The sequence below is a fragment of the Nuphar pumila genome, chromosome 15, assembly GCF_984573655.1.
Source record: "Nuphar pumila chromosome 15, dmNupPumi1.hap1.1, whole genome shotgun sequence".
Taxonomy (NCBI): Eukaryota; Viridiplantae; Streptophyta; class Magnoliopsida; order Nymphaeales; family Nymphaeaceae; genus Nuphar; species Nuphar pumila.
This window is the reverse complement of record NC_143263.1, coordinates 36075019-36092301: the sequence shown is the minus strand read 5'-3', so window position 1 is coordinate 36092301 and position 17283 is coordinate 36075019. Positions and strand designations below refer to the sequence as shown.

At 35.5% G+C, this 17283-nt stretch overlaps 1 protein-coding gene across 4 annotated transcripts; it reads left to right on the top strand.

The window, feature by feature from the left end:
• Positions 1 to 2307: 2307 nt before the first annotated feature.
• On the top strand, positions 2308 to 10322 carry LOC149815129 (F-box/kelch-repeat protein At1g55270-like). Of its 4 annotated transcripts, none has more exons than XR_016427844.1 (3): positions 2308 to 3132; positions 8273 to 9669; positions 9739 to 10322. XR_016427844.1 is itself a non-coding variant. In XM_089988517.1 (3 exons), the coding sequence occupies exons 1-3, from the start codon at positions 3106 to 3108 to the stop codon at positions 9521 to 9523; spliced, it is 1068 nt and encodes a 355-aa protein (XP_089844643.1). In that variant the 5' UTR covers positions 2518 to 3105; the 3' UTR covers positions 9524 to 10322. The 4 variants fall into 4 exon arrangements, 3 of the variants coding, with proteins under 3 accessions (XP_089844642.1, XP_089844643.1, XP_089844644.1); XM_089988517.1 differs by having other exon boundaries at positions 2518 to 3132; positions 8273 to 8699; positions 8910 to 10322; XM_089988516.1 differs by having other exon boundaries at positions 8273 to 10322.
• The last annotated feature ends 6961 nt before the right edge of the window (positions 10323 to 17283 follow it).

Below are 17283 nucleotides of genomic sequence, written 5' to 3'. Positions count from 1 at the left end.
TGCTCTATCAACCCCCAAATGAAAATGCAGCATGCGCCAGTGGACACCAACCAGACCAAATGTTCTCTTGATCTTGGTCATCAGATCAAACTTGGGAGGCATGGATAACTGGGGGTTGGCACGGGCCCGCCCCCCGCCCATGAGCCCAATTGGGCTGAGAATGTGTATATTATATCCATGTATATAAAAGGTGGAGATAGTCCAAGCAAAAGAAAATACAAACCGTTCAAACAGCTTTCAAAAATCAATTGTAGAAGTGTTTTTTGGCAAATCCAACTGTATAGATGCAATCCGCATGGTTAAGAATCTAATAACTGCCGTTTAGCAAAATTTTCTGATTTGTACATAGGATTTTATAATGGGACAAGAATCAATGGTTTGAACATTTTAAAGTTTTTTAGATTATAAAAATTCAATCTATACTTCAAAAATTTTGCAATAAGAGTCGGTTCTTAAGTTTTCAATTATGAAGATGACATATGTATGGTTGGATTTGCCAAAAAAGCTTTTAAATACGATTTTTTAAAAGTGGTTTGAATGGTTTATACCTTCTTTTGATTGGATGGTCCTTTTTCTTGCACACACACATACACACACACACATGTATATATATATATATATATATATATATATATATATATATATATATATATATATATATATATATATATATATATATATATATATATGGTTAAGGTAGAGTCGAAAATGAAGACTTAGCCCAGCCCATGGCTGCCCGGGCTGTTGCCCATCGCTAGGTATGACCATAGCAGAAAATCAACCAATAACAGCTTTAGTGCTCCAACAGTTTGGCCATCGACATATCCACAGTGCATTTAGATTTATGCTTGGCTAGGTAAAAGTAAATCCTAACTATGAATTCATGTGAACTTTAGGAGAAATATGAAGTTTTGAGACCCACAAATTATAAGCATTCAAAATGCCATCTTTAGAATTGCAACCAAGAGAGTTTTTATTTGTCTTTGTTTGAGAAAAATAAAGAGAAATTAAAGAAAACATGAAGTTATGAGCCCCCACAAGCTCTAAACATTCAAATGCCATCTCTACTCTTGCATTCTAAGGGTTTATATTTGTCTTTGTTTTAGAAATATCATGAGAAACTCAAGAAAGTACCTCTCTAGCCCCAAAATAAAGAAATTGTAGTCTTGTTAAAATCCAGTGCAAGATAGCAGCTAACATTGTTATAGGGACCGGGAGGTGGCACCAAGCTGAGGGGACTTTACAAGTTCGAAACTCACAGGTGCGCTTACCTTGCGCAAGGTCGAAGCTGAGTGTACTCCTTCGTCAGCAAGATAGAGATGGGGCTTTTACATGAATGATCGTTATCCCTATTTATGAAAAATAATATTATGGGAGGGATAACTCCATGATAAACCATTTTTTTAGATAAACAAGAGCAGCTAAAGTCTCGTGATATTTTGAATTTCTTTTTAAATCTCACATATTTTGGTAATAATTAAACAGTAAAAAATTTGAATTAAAAAACAATTTTAGTTGATTTTTACAACTGAAAACTTTTTTAAAAATAAAAAATTAATTTCTAGAGTTTCTATCGGAAAAGATTCCTCAGGCAATTTCTTGTGTGTGTTTTTTTTTGCATTTTTTTTTTCAAAAAACGCCTATCTTTTCACACTGGGTAACTCTACCAGTAAATCATGAATGCACTTGCAAGAGAACCGAATATTAAAGTTTTTGTCTTTTTGAAAAGAAAGGACCGAATAATGATGAAGTTTTTTTTTTTTTTGAGAGGCGATAATAATAAACTTGGTCCATGTTATGCTGCCAGTTATACATAAAACAGTTGAGCTCTGCAGATGGACTTATTTTAGGGGCCACATTTGGTCTTGTCGTCATGACCTACAATTACAAACGTCCCATTTTTTTATTTTTATTTTTCATAAGACCAACCTTACAGATGTGATCTACATGTTTCACTTAGTGGGGATTGGCTTTTGAATCAACGGCTTACAATGTAAGATGCTTTTCTGGGTCATAAAATCATGTTTTTAAACATGATCCAAAAGCGGTTCCCATTATTTTGAACACGTTGAGGTCCGTGTGGATCAAACAACTTACACGTACACATAAGAGATTCAAACTCGTTTGTACGTAATGGCGCCATTACACATCCATTACCCCTTATTTTAGTACTCAATAGTAAGTCAAGAGTCAATACTGCCACAAGAAAATTTTAATGGTTGCAACACAATGATTTTAATTTTTTAACACCTCAGTTAACGGCTCTCAAAAGTATGTATAGCCCAATAAAGGCATAAGAGCGTCCGTGACTAGTGGTGGTTGGGAGTGTTGCCTCAATGGTTCATTGGTTCCTATTATTGGTAATTTTGAATAACTATGATGAATGATGATGATGGTGTTGGTGAATTGGTGATGTTGATGCTGGATGGTAACATAAGGATGGGGTCATCATAGGGCCATTCATTTGTGTGGGGTCATCAGACTCATCACCATTCCTACTTCCCATGACTGCAACTCTCCAAGGCTTATGCTCCTCCCCACGCCCATTAAAAGCCCTCTCTCTCTCTCTCTCTCTCTCTCTCTTGGTGCATCTTGGTTTAATGGTGGGTCATTCATGTTAGGCTTTTTGCTTCATTGGGTGAAGCTCTGGTTCCACCTTTATCACCATTCTCCCATTTTTATGAAGGCACCCACTATCCTGTCCCTAAGCTAGGATTAGGGATAGGGTTAGGGTTAGGTTTTTTTCTGTCACCATTTTGTTGTTGTTGTTGTTGGTAGTGGCGGTGGTGGAGGTAGTCTTCATTCTTTTCACAGGGTTAATATGTGTTATACCAGTTCCTCAACCACCCCCTTGTTTTTTTTCTTTTTTTCTATCCATCTGTGGAAAAGTTAGGGTTTTCTCGGTTATTTTTGAGTCATACCAGTTACTCAACCACCCTCTTGTGGTTTTCTTCTGTACCCATCTGTAGAAAAGTTAAGGTTTTTTTGGTTGGCTTTGTTCAGGAAATCGGGGTTCCGCCTATATCTCCATTTCTGAGTCTCTAGAGTGTTTTTGGTGAAATGGGTCTTCGGTTTCCTGCGTGAAGAACGCTTTTTTCGATCGGGATGGAACGAGGGCCACAGCCTCCGTTGGTGAGTCCGGTTTTGCCGATTTCTGTTTTGTTTCTTTATTTCCTTTCTGATTCTGGTTGAGATTTTTTTTTAATTTCCCTAAACTTTCTTTCTTTGTTCTTTTTCTCATGGGCGTTTCGCTAGATCATGAGGTGGAATTTCCGATCCATTGTTATCTTTGTAGTTGATTGATGAATGGTTATTCTTTTTATCTGGGTTTGCTACTTGATTTCACGGTTTTTTGGATTACTTAATCCACTTGTGGATCGATATGTATTACGTTTTGGCGCTGTTCATGGCGAATCTTTGTATTAAATACCAAACCGCTGCAATTAAATGTTAGAAAATTGGGCCTGATTGATGTCGCTGGAGGCAATGGGTTGCGTTTGTTTGCTGAATATTGGATATTGAGGACTTTCGCCAGCTTATGGGTTCTTTTCTGTTAAAGTTTTGGTAGACATCACAATTGGAAGATGCTCCTTTGCTTTCTTCTCCTCAACATTCATCACTGCCAGATGCTGGTCATGCTTGTTGTTGTTAGTGAGAGTTTTGGCTCTTCTGATATTTCTGGGGTTACTTGGTCGAGATTTTTGGTTTGTAGACATTAGGTGTGTTTCTTCCGCCGAATACAAATCGGACCACCCCCCCACGGGAACTGAATCCGTGGAAAGGGGGGTCTAGCGTGTAAAATGGGAGCTGCTTTCCGCCAGGAAAGCAGTTCCCATGTTTGTGTTGCATTGTGGGGCCTGCAGAAATGGCACAGGCGCCTATGCATTTCCGCATAAAAGCCCCCTTTTCCGTGACATGCAGACGGGCCCTTAGGGTGGATATATTGTGAACTCCTTTACTTTCCGCTTCTTAATTTATTGGTACCCAGTGACATGCATAGCTATCTATTTCATTTGTATAGAAGGTTTAGTCTCTTTCCTGTGAAGATCTATGAAGTTCAAGTCAGAAAAGTGACAATTGATTGTTGTTCCTTGCCATGTTTCGGATATGAAACATTTGAAACTTTGTTTCTTATATAACTTGTATTCGTTATGTGACTCATTATTTTCCATTAGCCAATATTTATACGTAGCATGTGTTGGCTGATTCAAAGTTCAAATCTTAGATGAATATAAAGCGGCATGTTTTGACCAATGATCCTTTCTATCAGTTTTTTTCCTTTGACTGCTACATGTGAAAACAAAGTTTTTGGTTCTACAAGCCTGACTGAATGATCAACTCCAGTCCTGTTTCTGTAGTGTGCACTATGAAGCATCTTAAACTAGTGGTGAATCTGTCATGCTTTCCAAGTATACTCTGCATCCTGTTAGGAGTTATAAGTTTGAACATAGGTCACATGCATGGCTATTGCTAAAGAGTTACCTATATTGTTGTTGCTAAATCCTGTTTAGTTAACAAAAGTTTTTATCTTGATGTGCACAAAGAACCTATTCCATCATTCTGTATTCTCAAATTTCATTTGTTTTAGATTTTATCTTGAATTTAAGTTAAACATTAATAAAATATGCATATTGCTTTAAAATTTTAAGCTATGATCATGAGATGTGTTAAAGTGCTGATAGTAATACATGCAGGAAATGCTTCAATCATATGCGCAAAATTAAGATATTTATACAATGATATATATTTTAGATATAAGGCTGATGTATAAAATTCTGAGAGATTTGGTCACCCATCTTAAGCCATAATTTGGCAAAGCAAATTACTGGATATAGTTCCAATTGCTATAGCTGTTTTCACAAGAGGGGACTTTAGAACATTATATTTTTCTGGATTCTTTCATAAATTAGTATCCTGTTGATTATTGCTTCTCCCCTTATGCAACATAATAGGTGTGATATTGTCTCTTTGCGGAGTCCAGTTCTTGTAGTTCAATTGAGATAATGTGGGCTGTGTTTGCTGCTTTGTAGGGCTAGTAAACAAACCGAGCAACTCGTGGCTTGTCTTGGTTCAGCTCGCCATGAACTCGTCCGTGTTCGGTTTGTGTAGGTGACCAACCAAGCCACGAGCAGCTGGTTAAGCATAGACGAGGTGAGCACAGACAAGGAGTGTTCTACTCGGCTCGGCTCGGCTCGTGACAATATACTATATAGCATTTAAGTGTATGACATTGTACAAAAGGTAGTTTTGTACAGTTGGTTATAGTTCTTGGTGTGTGAGAGCGAGGTTTGAGGTTCAAAACCTAATGGCACCAATTTTGAAATTGATTCAAATTTTTTCACATGAGCCAGCTGGTGGCTCAAGTTGTTTGATTTGGGCTTGGTTCGTCTAAACACGGGCACAAGCCGAGCTGGAGCTGGGTTCAATGGTAAACGAGCTGATCTCGGCAAGCCATGTTCGGTTCGTTCAGCTTGTTTACCAGCCCTAGTGCTTCAGGATAAAAGGTAATTTGTTGTGCTTTTGGATTTTCTTTGTTTTATGTTTTTGTCTGGCTGAAAATAACCATGGAGTTGTCAAGGACCTGTTTCTTGGAAGGTGGATGTTATGGTTTGGTGGAAACATCGGAAGTTTCAAGATGATATAGTAGAAGTGGACATTTGGCATTTGTTCTTATGATCACTACCTTCGATAGCCTTTTCATGAAAATTCTGGATATATGATCATTTGCACTCTCAGATTTAATAGTAAGGAATAGAACGTTAAGGAGCCTATAAAAGCTTATGATTTGATACTTGATGTTTATATAGGAAATAAAGTGTTCTCCTGGTGTCCACCATATTTACCTCTCCAAATATTGTTGCTTCTGGGTTGATTAAATTAGGCTGCAGGTCAGATTGGCTTAGATTCTTTGTCAAGAACAATGTCACAACCCCAGCTCCTCTAGAAAAGTAAACTAAAAAAAAGGGGAGAGCAGTCAATGTTGGTGGAAACTTCAATTCTCAGCAATAAGTTCAATATTCATTGATAGAATATAATAATATATTCAGGTTTAAGTTAGCTATCCATAGAAATTCACATGATCACTGAATCTGGCCTTTACAGTTATGAAGCAGCCTTTTCCTTGGCTTCCTTTATCCAATAATATAGTTCTGTTGTGTTAGAATACACGAAGTTAATTTCTTATCCAAAATAATTGCTATTTGGTTTTTGAATGATTTTTTTTTCTGCCAATTCCTAAGATGAAAATACTAGATGGCAATTATTTAGTTACTGGGCAATGGCGTAATTATATTAAAGAACAATAATACATGGAGGTGAAATAGAAAACCCTTTTCTTAACATTAATGTGCTAAGGAGTTAAAGCTTGGTAATCTTGTGTTTATGTTTTGAATAGTGTCTCTGTAAAAAATATCTATTGTCTACATTGTCATGCTTGGTGGCTGTCTCTAAACCCAGCTACTTGATAAATACTATCACAGGCACAAGCTGATTTGATATCTGACATGGAAAAAAAACTTCATTGGTTGTGTTTTCAGTTTTTACACTATTTAAATGATAGGCATGCCGTGATTAGTTTGTTACGTGCTCGCTAATAAATTTGATGCTTTATTTGCAAATATTGAATAGCACAGTTAAATTGATACCTAGCATCCATGCATGAAAAGTTTAACTTTACTCAAACTAAGAAGAGATCTGCTTCTCATACCCATTTTCTCCAGTATCAAGAGTGGCTACTCCTTGGCCACTGACCAGATATGGGAACATCTGGTGTAATACACTTATGTCGCTATAAATAACTTATTGGGTGGTTCAATGATTGGTGTGTGTTTATTCATGCCAAATATTTTCGTAATAAAAAATCAAATATGCGTAATAAAAACTTGTGGGCAATGTATATCAGTAAAAATCTAGTCAGAAATTGGACAAAAGTAGCCTTTTCAGAATATATGACAAAGATAGAACCATAAACTGTAAAGATGGTCCTCAGTTAAAAATGTTACGGTTGTTACCTCACCAGGACTAGGTGCATAAGCTCTAGTTACTTCTGCTGCTAACTTCTATATTTGTTTCCCGTTTGATTTTATTTGTGTTTAGTTTTTTTTTTGGTCAATTATTTTATTTCTCATTCAGTTCCCTTTTGGCTTCTCGTTTAATTCCCGTTTTGCTTCTCATTTAATTCCTAATTCAGTTTCTGCTTCATTCTCAGTTCCCTTCCAAATCGATTCCTGATTCTCACTAATGAGAAATTTTAAAATGCCTCACTTCTTGCTTTTGTTTCCCGTATCATTTCCCACTTCTGCTTCCTTGTTTGGCAACCTTGGTTGAACCATAATAGAATCCTATTTATTTAAATAGTCTTACTAAAATAGAATAAAAATTTGTTTGAAAATTTTAGATTTCAACTGACAAATGGTTTGTATCTTATACTGTACAGTGCAATATTGTGTCATACTACATGACATGATTCTCACCTTTTCTAATATGAGAATTGCATCTTGTCCAATGACCGCTGGTTGCTGTAATTACTCATATCATATCATACAAAATAATGTGTTTTTTTTACGTGGTAAACTCAGTGACTTGTGACTCGACTTGTTTGGTCTTGACTTGGAACTTTGCTTAGTAAACCCATTGCCTTCGTGGAATTTTGTTAACTTTTATTTAATTTATAAAAATAGTATAAATATATAATATAAATAGAAAAAATATATGCAATGAAAAAAATATCTGGCATCAAAATATTAAAAACTAACAATTAACATCTAGTGACTTTACTAACATCTAAGAGTCAAAAAGCAAAAAGAATTATAGAATGTGAATAGTAAATAATATAAATTGGGATATTAGCCTACATGAATAGTGCTCAAGCATGGCTCGGCTAAGCTTGGGTCAGGGAGAGCCAGTCATGTTTTCTGAAAAGGTGATTTGTTTATGTCATTTTAAAGTTGAAGAAGGAACAGGAGGTTGAATGTTCTAACTCTTTTCTTTTCTTCATTGAGCCTTTTCGTGCTCGAGGTTGGCACAATTTGTTAAATAAACTTAAAGCGTGGCTCTAGCTCTGGATATTATTGAATAAATGGGTTTCAATGTATAACTTGAGCAGCTCAATTTGTTGCCTCTCTAGCAATTCTTTTATCAAGTTCTCAAAGGTGGTCCTTTTTTTAGCCAATTCAATGCTTTATGGTGGAAATTGCTGCTTGTGAATTTACTTTTGATTTAAAGGATTACATCTGATTTCTGACTCTAATATTTGTCTTTATTTTATATTCAGGTTGATACGGCAGCATGTTTCTGTAGGGTAGATGCAGGCCTGAAAACTGTTGCAGGGGCAAAGAAGTTTGTCCCTGGAACAAAGCTTTGCATTCAGCCTGACATCAAGCCATCCATACATTCTTCTAGAAACAAGGCTGTTCGAGGTGATCGGAGTAGGGGCCAATCCCCATTGCTGCCAGGCCTCCCCGATGACCTTGCAATAGCATGTTTAATTCGGGTTCCACGTGTGGAACATAGAAAGCTTCGCCTAGTTTGCAAAAGGTGGTATCGACTCCTTGCAGGAAATTTTTTTTACTCTCTTCGTAAGAGCCTTGGAATGGCTGAGGAATGGATATATGTCATTAAAAGAGATAAAGATGGAAAAATTTCATGGCATGCCTTTGATCCAATATACCAGCTTTGGCAGCCGCTTCCACCTGTTCCTGGTGAATATTCTGAAGCACTTGAATTTGGTTGTGCTGTTCTAAGTGGATGCCATCTATACTTATTTGGTGGTAAAGATCCATTGAAAGGATCCATGAGACGAGTCATTTTTTACAATGCTAGGACAAATAAGTGGCACCGGGCTCCAGATATGCTTAGGAGAAGGCATTTCTTTGGTTCTTGTGTCATAAACAACTGCTTATATGTTGCAGGTGGAGAAAGTGAAGGAGTCCACAGGTCATTAAGATCAGCAGAAATGTATGATCCCAATAAAAATAGATGGTCTTTTATTGCAGATATGAGTACTGCTATGGTTCCATTTATTGGAGTTGTTTATCAGGGAAGGTGGTTCTTGAAAGGATTTGGTACTCATCGTCAGGTCATGAGTGAAGTTTATATCCCAGAAAGCAACAGCTGGTTCCCCGTTTATGATGGCATGGTTGCTGGCTGGCGAAATCCAAGCGTCTCCTTGAATGGGCAGCTTTATGCATTGGACTGCAAGGATGGGTGCAAACTTAGAGTATATGATGGCACAACTGATTCTTGGAGCAAGCAAATAGACAGCAAATTACACTTAGGGAATTCTCGAGCCTTGGAGGCAGCTGCTCTTGTTCCTCTCAATGGGAAACTTTGTATCATACGCAACAACATGAGCATCAGTCTGGTTGATGTGTCAAAGTCTAATGAGATAAGCATGGATCAGCTTTGGGAGACAATTGCCGGTAAAGGGCACTTCAAGACATTTGTTACAAATCTTTGGTCAAGCATTGCTGGTAGGAGTCGTCTGAAGAGTCACATTGTTCATTGTCAGGTGCTTCAAGCATGAGGCTAACATTTTGTGTTCCAGATACTAGTGTTGCTCAAGAGGACATGTTGGACCGTGCACTTTTCTCTCAGTCTCTTTTCTGGATCCAATGCTTCTCTAGTTCATGCTAGTGTTGGTTGGCGAATGTATCTTTTTCATTAAAAAAGGTACTCATGGCATAATCTATTTGAATCTCTCACTTGAGAACATAATGCGATAGTGATTTCATTGCTTAGTTCAGTGCTCTTGGTATGTTCGGATGATTGATAGCTCATACGCCATGAAGATATTATACAACCTACTTGACGGGACCATGATCAGAAATTGTTTCTCTTTGAAGGATTGAAATCTTTAAACTTTCACTCATTCTGATAGATGAAGCTGCTCCTGAGATGAAGCACTTGACATTGATGACCACCAAGTATCTTGCTTGTAGATTGGAAGAAGAGAATGGAGCTCAGCAAAATAGAGATAATTATGAATATGTTTTTTCTGAGTACATTATGTCCAAAAAGGCTTCTTGAAACATTTCACTAGGTACAATGGTAAAAGATGCTATCCTTCAAACGTGTACCATAAGAATCTCTTGAAATAGCATCTCTTTCTTTGTGCTTCATATTTCCTGGACTCCATTGTATGTAAATTCATTATTGTGTATTGCCACATAAACAGTTAATTATAATAATTAGGTCAGCTTTTGGCTACTGCATCATGACTGCTGTATAGCAGCAATAGAAGGACGATTGCAGAATGTTATATCACTATTGTGCTTCTCTTCCTGACAGTATATCTAATCTGCCATGTTATTGTTCTTATTTGCTTGAATACCAAATCTTATACTAGTGCATCTTTGATCAGGTCAACTTCTCTGAATTATATCCTTCAACCTGGAATGCCTCATCCATTCATGCTATGCGTTATAACCATCTTTGCTGTTTCTAAATTATTTGCTTATGATACAAATCTAAGTTTTAATTGTTGGTTCAACCGAGAATTGCATCTCCTGATAAATTGAGTTTTCCTTAATAAATGAAGTGTAACAATTGTTTCTTATCCTTTCTTGTTATGAATTGAAAGAAGATTTATTTCATGAGTTCTTTTTTCATGATTTGGGTATAATATTGAATTTTTCTTTTTGAGGAATAGATAGACTCTTGGATATTAATGTACAAAATGGAAGAGTATTAAACCTATCTTGAAGTGGAAAATATTTTTTAAACAAACCTAATAGGATTGGAAATACATAAGTTTTTTTTTTTTGAATGAAGGAAAATACACAATTGACTGGATACTAAAAGGAACTTGTTTCAGAGATTGATAGATTATTTTATAAACTGAATGGTTCATGTGCTGCCAACCTTTTAAGTGCTAATGATTGATCCCTTTCGTGTACAGTTTGCTGCTCGGAGCAAATTCAGTGGTTGGGCCCAAGTGCTTTACTAAGTATTCGGGCCACACAAAAAAATAGAAAATTGTTGTTCATGTTGTGATTTTATGTGCAGTGATTTTCTCCATCGCATAATGTTTTTCTGTGTTGTGTGTGGCCCAAGTACTTTATAAAATAGTTGGATTCGATCACCGAACCACACCTCTTTGCTGCTGGGTTTGTTGGATGGTCCTGATACAAAGTTTTGTTCCATTATTTTGTGTTTTGACGGTTCGTTCTGCATCATTGTTTACCAAAATGGTGTGTGTGCAACTGGGTTCTGTATTTTATGTACACGAACACACCTAATATATGTATCTATCTATAGGTACGTAATGTGTTATCACAAACACTTGTAGGTACAAACACCTCCAGATCTCTGTGGCACAGGTTATTTTGATCCAATCCTACCTCAGATGGATTCATCCTGTCTAAAATAGTGAGAATCGGCTATTGAATCGTGCTCTTTCTACCTAAAAAAGTATCCCACATTGTAGGCCGTTGATTTTTCAAGCCTTATAAAAATCTGCCCGTGTCATGATCAGATGATCTAAGAGCTGATTTTCACCAAGAAAAACATGTACATCACATCTGTAAGGTTAGTTTCATGAGCAAAAAAGAAATAGAAAAAAAGAGACATTTAATGTAGCAAATACTATATATATATGATAATACATTCTTGCTACATGAAACATACTAAACGGGGTTTTCGGGCTTTTTTAGTTTTATTGTTAAATTTTGACCATACAGATGTGATTTATGTACTTGGTTTTATAGGGATCAAGTCTTGAAGCTATCGATTCGGACACATGGGTGGACTTTTATAAGGTTCAAAAAATCAACAGTAAAAAATCTTTGTAAATTTTGGTGGCTCTAAATATCATTTTTCTTAAAAAACACATGATTCTGGTGTAGATTCCTACTAAATCAACATGCCCAACACATTTATGAGATTGAAACTGAGAAAAAACAGAAGCTCAAAAACCCATTCAGCACTAATGTATTACCTTATAGATATATATATATATATATATATGAGAACTGAACATATTAGGCCCCATTTTTTGTTATATCCCGTAGGTTTTAAGTGTTTTATGATAGATCTGAACCATTACATGTGTTTAGCATGCTCAATTTAGTGGGAATAGGCTCTTGGATAATGTTTTTTCCATGAAACAACATATTTTTCTGAGCCAAGAAAAACTGGTACCTTTATAGCCATTGATTTTGGATCACTGAAAAAAACCTATATATAGGTCAGATTCCGGCAATCCAAAAGCCAGTTTCCACTAAACAAAACCTATAGATCACATCTACATTTACAGTGTTAGACGTGAGAAAAAAATACTTAAAAACTATAATTTTTGAATGGGCCTAAGAAACTCATTACTATATATATATATATATATATATATATATATATAGAGAGAGAGAGAGAGAGAGAGAGAGAGAGACCTACACAGATTCATGCCTTCTGCTGCTTACGGGGCTTTTGATGGGTCCTTTTCCTCTTTTTTTTTTTTTGAATTTGACCATTCTGATGCATTTTATGTACTTGATTTTGTATGAATCGACTCTTGCATCATTCAATTCCAGTGTGTGGATAGGTTTCTATAAGGTTTTAAAATTGACGGTGTAAATCTTTTAATAAATATCATAAATATCAAAGGCTTAAAAAATTATATTTTTCTATAAAAAAACATGATCCAAGTGCCATTTCTTAGACAATCAACTATACTGAATGCATCTTTGAGCTTAGATTTGAGAAAATCAATCTGGAAACCTCTCATTCACTTGTAGTAGACACGAGTAGGCAGCTACCCTATATATGAGGTTAATATTTGGTAGTATTGAAGGTACCAAATTATATGAAACTATTGAGAAGGCTTTATCAACTCAATCTAACCATAGATGTGTTGAGGAAGGTTTGCTTGCTAAGGATCAAATCTTGGATCGTGTTATTTCTATTCAAAAACTATGACTTTTTGAGTCATAAAATTTTAGTGCATTGTTAATCGTTAATTTTGAAGCCTTTAAAAATCATGCTTATGTGTCACAATCATATGATTCAAAACTCATTTCCCATTAAGCAAACATTGTAGATCACATCCATAAGATTTAATTTACAAAAAAATCCCTATGATTTTAAGCTCAATAGTTCCATATAATTAAGTGCCTTGGATAACACCAAATATGAATACTATATATATAGGAAAATATATGGTGGATATGTACAATGATACCCTAAGGTGGTACAGACTTTTGTTTGTATAAATATGTTTAACATAATTTATTTGGTATATTAGAAAGTTTTGTCTTGTTTAATACACTATAGGATTCCATTTTTGGGAATGTAAAAATCAACTCACAATTCATGAAAATAAGGGTGGTTTAAAACTAACGTAAAAAATTATACTGGAATAAACTTTAACACATGAAAATACTAAATAGAATATGCTAAACATGATCCAATGGTTAGATTTTGCATTTGGAACTTAGATCTATGTAAATCAAGTATATACCACCTTAGATGTAAGAAAATTAGATATCATCTATGTTATAAGAATAATGACATGATATATATTGTGATAAAAAATGTTAAGAAAAGTAAATACACTCAAATCAAGATATCACATAATTTCACCATGTGGACCTATGTATCAAACTACGCAAAATGTTGTAAGACAATAACCAAATAAAGAAAAAACATACATCGATCTCAGGCTAATATACTCAATGACGTAAAGGCTACCTCTTGCAATAATTTGTGAAAAATATATGAAACAATGAACATGATATCTTGCATGCCTTCTCAAATATCAATTATGAAATTGATATAAAAAGTACAAAAATCAAGATTAAAAAAATAAAATTCCAATGGCAGCTTCAATGGGTGTGAGAGAAGCATGTTGATGGTTTTAATGAAAGTAAGCTAGCAATTATAAGAACAATGTAAGAGGGGTTGTGGAGGTCCTATTATCCCATGTTTTACTTGAGAGGGATAAAATGATTGACACCATAATTTATACCAAATTTGGTACTGGCTTCACTGGTTTCCTATATTCTTAGGGACGAGTTTCATATGCATTTAGAAACGAGTTTTTTGGCAAAATAAAGTTTCTATGCAACTATGGGTACAAATGATTTAAATCACTGTTTTCATTTGTTTGTTGTTTTTCGTGATGACCTCATAGATGCAATCTGCATGTTTTATTTAGTGGGAATCAGTAGTAAGGTCACATGATTTTGGAGGTAATGATTTTTTTTTTTTGGGTTAATTGTCACAACTAGGTTTTATTTAGTGGGAGATTTGGTTCATTGTGTCAACGGTGGCTATCACCATTTACCTGATGACACAAAACAAAATTAAATTGTTTATAATTTATTAACAAAAAAGATATAATATTAGTATAAATATAAAATCAAAACTAAAATTAAATGTACAAAAAATGAAAGTAGTTTATGTATATTCAATTTTTTATATGGCAATATTAATCTGATAAATTTAATTATTAATTAAAATTTAACCATTTCCTACAACCTAGTTGACCATATATTTGCTCTAAACTTCACTAATTTCAACATTTTTGTTATCATGATTCAATAGGTTGGTTTTTTCTTTTAATTGATATATATCTAATGGTGAGAACATATTATGTAATTAAAATATTAAAATACCATCAATTTAACAGTACAATGGAATAAATTTTGCAGTCATTTATATTTTTGAAATTTATTTATTTTTAAATGTTAATATAAAATTTAAAATTTTGCCAATTAATCATGATTTAATAAGGAGTTTGCATGTCAATTAATCACGATTTGTCGAGGAAGGACATCCCTAAGGAATTGCTGAGGACAAGTTTGGCTACTATGATCTCAAGTTCTTTACATTAGAAATAGATCCATCCTGTTGAAAATCTTAATATCTTGATCTCTTTCCAATATGGTGGCGTAGGGTTGTCAAAGGAACCCGACCCGTACCAAACCCTATAGGGTCCGGGTATGGTGATAAATAAAAAGACCCAATTAAGACTCAAGTCCAGACCCGAAGGTCCGATTAATACATGGAGCCGGGTATACTTTGTGAAATTTTATACTAGACCCGAGCCCGACCCGAGTTTCAATTAAGACCTGCAAAATTTCAATGTAAAATTGATAAAAAGTATTATTTTACCGGGTATGGCTTGGGTCTGGTTCATGTAGTTCTTATTGGGTTTGGGTATGGGTATGGTTTCTCTTATGATAGGTCCAATTAAACTGAGTGATCCGGACTTGATATCATACCTGAGAATCGAGACCAGGTCTGGTTCCACTTGGGTCCGAACCACACCCAACCCGTTGACACCCCTAATTTGATGCCTTTGCTGTTCCCATCTGGATTGGATCTCATGCTTTGGTGATGTAGATCCAAACCCGAATTATCCTTGACACTTCAACTTGGAGATGAAAGATTTCAAAATTAAACAGCCCACAATGTCTGATATTTTCATGACACCTAAAATCGTGTTTTTAGGTCAACAAAACATGCATGATGGAACCACACCCTGCATGAAGACCTGGTCAACCTGGCTCATCCTGCTATACCTATGGTCGTCGTGCCTACAACTTAAAACTCGAAAGCTAGGACCAGATCCGGATGGCCTCTTTGAAATTTGAAGCCACCACCTAAGGCCTCAAATAAAAAAAAAATGTAAAATGCTTCAAATAAAAAAAATTATATCGCTTATATTTCACATGCTGAAGGCCTCCAATGAAAAATGACATAGGCTGAGGGCCTCCAATAAAATATGCCTAGGGCCTCAGCTTTTCTTGAGCTGCCCCTAGTTACGACCTTTGCTCCTGGGGCCTATGCTAAGCATTGACTTGCCCAGAGCGGTGATGCCCATGAAAATTGAACCTTGGCTGCCCGTCTAACAGCCAAGGCCCCACCCCACTATGCCAATCCCCCTTGGGGCTTGTGTGCAGCCTTTTAGTCTATTTTTTACACAAGAAAATATCAATGGTTTGGAAGAATTGGAAAATAAGCAAGAGGTCATTTTTTATGTAGCGTTGCTTTTTTAGAGCCATCCATCTCAACATTTATCGAGAGATATGTCAAGATGAACGACTCTAAGATACGTAATGTGAAGTCCAAAAGCAAACAAGTGTAGAAAGAATTTTCAAACTTCAAAGTTGTCATGCCATGCCTTGTGTTGTGTTGATCTCATTAACTAGTGAGGGAGGAGAACTAAGGCGTGAAGAAATTTACAACTTGATACCCCAATTACCAACTGGCAGGAGCAGTTAGTGCACGTCACCTTGTGTTGGGGCGTTGCAAGTTCGAATCCCAAATGGTATGGTTGTATAACTGGTAGGGGTCTGTCTAACCTCAGCTTTCTCTGTCAAAAAAAAAAAAAAAGAATTCTCCCAAATGGCTAAGATGTGAAATCTACTAACCATCAAACTTTTTTGATACCCGAAGAAGAAACTGCCTTGCTCATCAAGCTCATCATTATGAAACCCTAACCTCCCCTTGGTTTACATTCGATCATCACTATGCATCTCACTTGATGGAGATGTGCATGAGCCCCACTCTCACACTTTTGAAATGAGAAGCATATGATCTCCAAGGGAGATTGAAAATAATGTAAGATTGGTTATACATAAATAATAGCCCACCTTTTTAAGAAATTGCTCAAGTGTTCATTTGTGGTACTCTTAATGCTCAAATTACATATTTGTCCTGAAATGTAGTTACAAAAATGAGGAGATAAAAAAGTGACATTCAATAATTAAAAAAAAAAGACAAATTGTCATCTTAAAGAGTTATTATAGCCAAGTCATATAGAAAATAACTCAAGCGGCCATCTGAGCAATTCCTTGATAAGGTAAGCATTTAACATAAATATTTGAAAATTAAAACAGCCAAAAATAAATTTTCTTACGTTAATCACTTGTACAAAAGGCTGTTTCAAAAGTCCGAAGGTGATATCATCCAATTGTTGGATTTGGCAGCTACCATCTTTAAAAGGTGGTAGTTACCAAATCCAGCTTTTAATGCAAATATAAAAAGGAGAGACTGTCTCACTTTATTTCTCCAATGCATAAACTACCTCCTCGACATCAATTTTCCAAACAACTACCACCAAGCTTTTACCGAATGCATATTCATCTTGGTTATCAGTTCTCTAATACAGTTGAAATTATTTTAAAACATATAAATTTTAAAAAAATTTGAAGGTTTAAGACGACAGTAGGTATAGCAGGTTCAGCCTTCGATCTTCATGCCGGGTGTGATTTTTTGAGATTATAAATCGAAAAAAAAAACGGCAAACCCAGCAAGTCACTCATTGTCTGGAGGATGAGTTGGAGT